General features: G+C 35.4%; 1 protein-coding gene across 2 annotated transcripts; it reads left to right on the top strand.

Moving 5' to 3' along the window:
• Window positions 1-711: 711 nt before the first annotated feature.
• Window positions 712-7185, top strand: LOC139698930 (gem-associated protein 8-like). Of its 2 annotated transcripts, none has more exons than XM_071597897.1 (5): window positions 712-749; window positions 853-1054; window positions 3149-3446; window positions 3527-3559; window positions 6897-7185. In XM_071597897.1, exons 2-5 carry the CDS (start codon window positions 881-883, stop codon window positions 7073-7075), a joined length of 684 nt encoding a protein of 227 aa, XP_071453998.1. In that variant the 5' UTR covers window positions 712-749; window positions 853-880; the 3' UTR covers window positions 7076-7185. The 2 variants fall into 2 exon arrangements, with proteins under 2 accessions (XP_071453998.1, XP_071453990.1); XM_071597889.1 differs by having other exon boundaries at window positions 713-752.
• The last annotated feature ends 630 nt before the right edge of the window (window positions 7186-7815 follow it).

Consider the following 7815-nt stretch of genomic DNA (forward strand, 5'->3'; position numbering starts at 1 on the left):
TTGATATGGAGTGCTATTTTTTTAACTGAGGAAATAAGGCTTTTGAAGAAAAATTGCAATTCGAAATTTCTGCGATACGTGTGGAGAAGGATGGATATGATAAAATGTGTGGATTGGAAAGGAAAAGAAGTCATGATGGGGTGAAGTGGTGAGAGAAATATAGAGAGTTCCAAGAAGGTGGGTAGAGATCATTTCAATTGGAGAATTTTGAAGCCAGGGATATAGAGGAGGGCATTAGGCAAGTGAGTTAGAGGGAGGAAATCGATAGGCATGTTCGACAGAATGAAGGGAGGTATATAGCAAGCTGAATTGAAGAACAGTTGAATTTTGCGGTGCCTGGCAGGTTGTCTTGCTCAATGAAGTTAGGGAATATAGTGATGTAAAGTCTGTGTTCATCCAAACCCTGACTTAAGCGGTAGATTACCAATAATAACATTACTCCTAAGTTTGGTCAGTGGTCTCAATATTTCCAAGGTACATTTTGCAATTTCCATTAAAATCAATACGCTCAGAGATTCACTGGGTTTACTGAATTGCAAAATTTCTTTGCGTGCGTGCGTGTATGTATGTGTGTATGCATGTATAGGGAGTTTTGATGGCATTTATCAAAATAACTTATATTTACCGTGCACATTTCCTTTCAATTTCCCTTGTTTTTTGCAGTTATATCATCCTTCGTAAGGTGGCGCCACTGTTGTGATAGTGACGATATTTTTGTTGACATTCCTGGATATGGTGTGGGAACGATGGTTGTTAGTGATTTTGTCGTGACTCTATTGGCACACTTGGACTGAAGAAATTTAGTTTCGTATACTAGTTACTGGGGGATTTTAATTGTTTTTTCTATCATAGAGTTAATGACACTACATCGTCAAGAATTATGCAGTCTATGAACGTTGACTCTTCACGATATAGCTGGTTTTGGCGCAATTATGATACGTGTATGAAATGGCAAGAGCAACATAAAGTAGCATATTGGAAATCCAAGGCTTTAGCCCTGGAATATGAGAGGGATGCTCTTCTACAATACGTACTTGGTTTTGAAACAGCTAATGTAAGTTAAATGAAAGACTAACATCCTTGGGTCATCAACATGTACCATAATGTGTGTCATTACCATATATAATCATAATCCGCACTTTAAATGTACGATTTTATCCCGAAGTTTGGTTTGACAGACGGGCAGGAGATAGAGCCCACCGTTCTCTAATTTTTACGGCTCGTGAAGTTAATACACAAGGACAGGGTCCCAATTCCATCAGCAGTTTTTCGGAGAAATCAGGTTCCCAATGAACCTCGCAGCTTTGTTAAACGCAAGGCCCAGCTCTTCATTTAGTAGACGAAAGCTCCACTTTGTGGTTAATATGTGCTAAATCTATTATGCCGTTGTAGAATATCTAATTCGTCCTTGGTGAACTATGTAAGCTTATTGACCTATAGTATAGATTTTGGCCAAGTTTTTCACATTTGCACGTGAAACCCTCTGAAAGTAAACCACCATGATCAATATCATTCGCTAGTGCCTCCACAGTGTTATATTTAATCCCTCCCGAAAGCTTCCAAATCAAACTCCAATAATAGTCAATAGAGGATCTTAGAGGAGTTCCATTGGATGTTATTGAGCAAGGAGACGACTGTGCTTATAAGCAGAAAAAGGGAACAGTAAACAATAAGGAAAGGGTCAAGATTTAATCCCTTAAAATAGGTACTACTCCCAAAATACCCCATTTCATTTTGATGGTAGTGGAAATAAAGTTACAGGGGACTTTCCTCTTGATACCCAATTTTATGCCCTGCCCAAATCATGTAAATCGTTCATGTCAAATAGACACATGCAGTTTCCTATCTGTCCTCTGCATGCCATCACTTAACATCAGCAAGTTAGACGTAGGTATTTTTTCATGTCAACTTCAAAACCAAAATTTAGCTATGTGAGCTCAGTTGGGTTTATTATTATAAATTTTGTAAAGAACTTGAATTTATTTAATGTAGCTTTTCATCTCGTAGCTGTCAAGTTATTCACCATTGGTATCACGTTTATTCTGCCTGCCATGAACTACTCCTTCCGGCAAAGATTTAAAAAATGGACACCTTATTCACCAAAATATTTGAATTAATAAGTTCCTTGAGAGAATTCTTAATTTTATATTAAAACTATAATAAATGTGTATCAAATGTTTTCTTTTTAATATATTTTTTAAAACTTATTTCATATTATTAGTACATAAGTGAGGGAGAAATTTGTATTGATGGTACATCAGCAAATTCAAGTTGTTTTAAAATACCTGTTTTCGTTTTGAAAGTACATCTTTCGGTTTAACTAGTTTGTAAAAATAATATTCAATATATTTGTCCCTAGAATGTGCGAGGTCTAAAAAAAATTCCAGAACTGATTTTGAAAAAGATTATTTACAAATGTAGTAATTTATACAACACTTGACCCCTCAGAATAGTCTCCCTGGCCAGCCACTTGCTTCTCCCCCATAGTTCTTCCATTGATATACAGCCAATGCATTTTCTACAATCTTGTTAAATGTCTGGAGTGGTTTTTATTTTTGATCTCCTTATCATGCCAAATCTTTATCCCTTGAGGGAGGAAAGAGTCATCAGTGGTCAGATAAGATGAGTACAGCTGCTATGAAAGTACTAGCATCCCATTTTTGTTGCAAAATTCATGGATAACAAGGGTTGAACGAGCAGAAATATTATCTTGGGGCAACATTAACTTCACAATAATGTGTCAGTATTTAGCATAGCAATACCATTTGTTACATTTCAAAAGCTTCTTATTGACACAACTTGACATAAAAAGAAAATTAAACAAGGAAATCATTAATGAGTTTCCTTCTAAAAATTCAGACAACTGCATGATGCTATTATCAATGGTTGCTGCGTAATTCATAATTTACTGGAATTTTTTTAATAGGCCTCGTATGTATGACCTCTGGGTTAATGGATACTGTTAATATTAGATACTGGAAAAGAATTTTAAGCATACTATTCTTTTAGAGAAAGTGAAAAAATTATGTTTGAATTTAAAATATTTTCTTGGTTATAAGCATGTCAAATACTGACTGAGCTTTGTGAGACATATCCCTGTATTATGGTGTACATTGTAATTACTTTAATATTTGATTGTGATTTTCAGAATGATGTCCATAGACCTATGAGAAGAGGTAATTCCTCATTCCAAGAAGTAAATGTGAAACCTGGTGGACATCGTTCACGTAAGAGAGGCATGTACCAAAGAGATAAAAGGAGGAAAAGGTTTAGATCACATGCCAGAAATGAAAATTCACCTCAGAGCTACAAACATGATGAAAGTCATGAAGCGAATGAAGACTCAGTTAATAAAGATCCAGAAAATGAATCGAATGATGATATAAATGTAGATGATGAGTTAATAGAATTTTTTAAACAATCACTGAGACATAAAATGGAGCTCAGTAAGTTCAGTTTTTAAGTGAATTCTTTTCAATAGTTGTTGTCATTGTTATTATTATTAATGTAACCTATTTTGTTTTAGGGGAGAAAAGAAAAGCTTCTGAAGAAAGTGACTGTAAGTAACATTAATCCCTGTGAAAAAAGTTGTATATGGACTGTGACCAACAGCTTTCATTAAAATGTATCCCATTATCTGTGACCTTCGAAACACAGTGCTTAAGCGACTCTACTAAGCCCAAGTACTACAGCCTTGACACAGTAGAAGGGATTGCATGTTCCTATGGCCCATAGAGTTGTACCAGCGGGTACATTGATAATTGCTCCCAGTAGGGTATGGGGTCTTAAGTATATTTTGTGTAATTGATTTTCGGCTTATTAGTACACTAGGGCATAGTCCCAGGGCCTTTCAAAAACCTACCCTCTTCAGGTAGATTATTAAAAATAAAATGCCATTAACTATGCTGGAATAATGTTCCATCCTTTTTAAATCAACCAAACCCAACTTCACAATGACCAATCTTAACCTAACTCGGAATGCTGGAGTAAATAGATAGAAAGCGATTCCCAATTTTAGGGTTTTTTCCTTGCATTGTTTTCTGGCAATTTCCATGAAAGTACTTACAAATAAAGAGTAGAATAATTATAATATTTTTTTAAATTGAACTCTAATCAAGGTAAAGAGCTAATAAAGGTTTTCATTTCAAAGCTGATATGATACATGACACGACAGGATGGTATGCAACTAAAGTTCCATGGCAAAAATGTTTGGTAAATTTGAAAATTCATTTTTTGTCTCACATATGTATTTTGTTTCCCCTCACCATTTTCAACTAATCCTGATAGCTTCAAAATGGATTCTCAATGGGCTCATAACAAAGTCCAATTTTATATTTTGAAATAATACTTGTATAAATAGGATCATAAATGAAAGGATAGAGAGGAGGGCACTTAGGGGAAGATCAGTTTGGGTTTAGGAAGGCGAGAGGTACGTGCGGTGCCATTGCAGTAATGAGATTATTAATCGAGAGGAATATAGAACACAACCAGGAGGTGTTTGCCTGTTTTTTAGATTTCGAAAAGGCGTTTGATAGAGTAAATTGGGAAAAACTAATGAGTATATTGCAGAAAATAGGAATATATTGGAGGGATAGGAGGCTAATCCGCAACCTGTACATGTCTCAGACTGCTCAGGTGCGAGTGGGGAACGGGGAGTCCGGTTGGGCAGTGTTAGGAAGAGGTGTAAGGCAGGGTTGCCCATTATCACCATTGCTGTTCAACCTGTATGCAGAGGAAATGATTAAAGAGGCATGGGAAGAACTGGAGGTAGGAATGAAAGTGGGCGGGGAATCGTAAAATCAGTTAGGTTTGCTGATGACCAAGCTTTAGTTTGTCAGTCAGCCAAGGGGCTGCAAGCATTTCTGAGTGAAATGGAAATTCAGTGTGACAGGTATGGGATGAGAATCAATATTAATAAAACAAAGGTTATGTGATTTTCTAGAAATAAAAAGGCTAAGGCTTAATTTTTAAAAATAAGTTATTTATGTACTTAAATGAAAAATGTTTTTAGTGTGAACGACTACTTCATTTCTGGGTAATTCTGAATTTTATATTGGGTAAATCCTTAACTATGTGTGTAGGTGTAATTTTATTTTATTTTTCTTTTCTCTGGCTAGTAATCCAGTTACTGTACTTCTTGACGTACCCTATACGATTACATAATTGTATGATATTATGTACCATACTATGTACTTGTCAATTGGGGAAATAAAATTATTATTATTATAAGCTAAACATTAAAATAGGAGGGCAAAAACTAGAGCAGGTAGAACAGTTTACGTATCTCGGAAGTGTTTTGGGCCAACATGCTCAAAGTATTATGGACGTAAGGAGAAGAATTGGGCTAGGCAAAGAGACTTATACAAGGAGGAGGGAGTTGATGACAGGGACGTTGAATAGGGATATTAAGAAAAGACATCTAAAAACTTTGGTATGGAGTGTATGTATGTATGGTGTACGTGGAATCGTGGTCATTGAAGCAGGAGGATAGACGTAGATTGGAGGCTTTTGAAATGTGGGTGTGGAGAAGGTGGAATGGACAGAGAAGAAAACTAATGAGGAAGTACTTGGTATGGTGGGCGAAGAGAGGGGTTTGTTGGGAGAAAATTTTTGGAGGCAGGAAAAGTGGATGAAGGGGGTATTGACTGGCTGTGAGATGTTGAAGACTGTAATAGAGGGGAGAATGTTAGACAAACGAGGAAAGGACAGGAACAGGTTAGGGAATTAGGACGGGATGTTGGAAGGGCGGAAGGAAGGACGCAGAGATGAAGAGGGACCTGATGCAGAGTAGGATGCTTGATTTTGTGTTTTGTTAGGAGTCGCAAAATATTTATTTGATAGTTTTGTCCATCCAAAAACCTACCTTAACCGGTAGATTACCTTATAATAATAACTTGTATAAATATAATGGATTTTTATCGTCATTTTAGTTCATGGACATTGCAAAATAGTGGACTTATTTAAAGGACACAATGCATAAAAACCTCTGAAGATGGTCCTCAAAAGATGACATACAATGATTCAGAATTAGCAAATTCCTTGATGACTTAGCGAATTACCTGGGAATATATGTTTTGAAAGATAGCCTGGAAGAATATTTTGAAATAAATAATTTTGAGGCTTTAAAATCCTAACTGTGTATTCTAATTGATAAGTGCACCATTTCGGAGACTTGCAAAATCCAAATAAGAGATTTTCATGAAAAAACTCTTGATTTTCCACCAAAACATCTGGGGTGATTCTTAAGAATAGGAATAATGCATATATGAGTCATTCATTCTCCTTCCGCACAATGAGTGGTATAAGTGGCGAGTTGCAAAACATCAGTTTTGTGGTGATTTCTAATGGTCTTACCATCTGATCATAGACCATATCGTCTGATTGGATTTTGTATCCCTCCCACTCCCCTATCCTAGATCTACCACTCATTCACGACCAGTGCTTCCCACAGGGGGTATCTCATCCCAAAAAACCCCCATTAAAAGCTAACAATTGACACCACCGGCTTTACTTGCATTTCTTTCCCTCCCATATAAATTCAACTTTTGAACCTTTTTACCTCTCCACTTATCCTTCCCCTCCCTGACCAACCCCATACCCCGCTCTGAAGGTGTCCATATAAAGTTGTCTTCTGTATGAATTAACTGGTGAAGTCCAATGTCAAAGCCTAGGTCGTGTTTTAAATAAATGTGCGTATTGAATTACAAAGTTACCTCCTTCATTTCAATATGCTCTGTAAATTCCATAAAATTATGCCAAGACAAATTTCATAACACAGTTACATGAATTCTAGAATGGTAACTTCTGTAAGGTTTTATGCTCTGTACAATTTTTTATATATATGCTATTACTATTGCTTTTCATTGTCACCTCATTTTTCATTAATTTTATTTTAGCAAATGATTCCTCCAGCATTAAGAAGCCGGATGCAGTTAGATCTGAAGAAATGAGAATGCTGTATGGTAAGAATCATGCAATGATTCAAGGGATGGAAACTGCTATGCAGCTTACCTTTGAGAGAAATTGTGATATTTTGAATCCTGTTTTATGGCCAGTTCTTCCATTAAAAATGTAAATGTTATTTACCTTATGAAGTGCAATCAAAGGCAACCCAAGCCATGAATGTGTGTATTTTACGTTTTAGATGTGCTATAAATGAAATGTCTGCTGTATTTAATAAATAAATTTCTGGTGTAAATGGTTTTGTGTTAATGTTTAGTAAGCAAACCAATAATAATGACAACAACTTATTATACTTATAATGACATACATGTACCTTAAAAAACCAGATGCAACGATAATTATGTCTAAAAGTTCTTTTGTTCAGTTTCATTGATATTCAATTTCTCCTACCAGATCATTATTTCCATTGGTAAAACCATAATGATATAATTCTAAGGACAATAATACTTCATATGACCTTATTTAAGTCTACTATATTGATATCACAAAATGTACCATCCAATTCTTTCATATAAACGTGAGGTGCAAACGTTATTTGAATTTTTGCAGAAGAAATTATTGGTAAATAGCTCCCTGGTGTACAGTTATCCTTAAGGTTGATCGGGATTGTCGGGTTTCACTTTTGAAACCAGTCCAATGCCTTCATTTTGGAATCATTCGAAATATATAAAATAGTTACATTTCCTATGTGTAAGTCAATTTATTGTAATTTTATCTTCACTGAAGCTATTAATTCATAATTAGTAGGTTGTGTCATAATTCCTTTTTAAATAATCCAAGGACGAAATTATTTATGAGTTTGGGATAATATTGATTCAGGTTTTCATCTTTGGTGTATAAAAGCCATAAATT

Source organism: Hetaerina americana, unplaced genomic scaffold (assembly GCF_022747635.1).
Source record: "Hetaerina americana unplaced genomic scaffold, ioHetAmer1.1.p SCAF_10, whole genome shotgun sequence".
NCBI classification, from domain to species: Eukaryota; Metazoa; Arthropoda; class Insecta; order Odonata; family Calopterygidae; genus Hetaerina; species Hetaerina americana.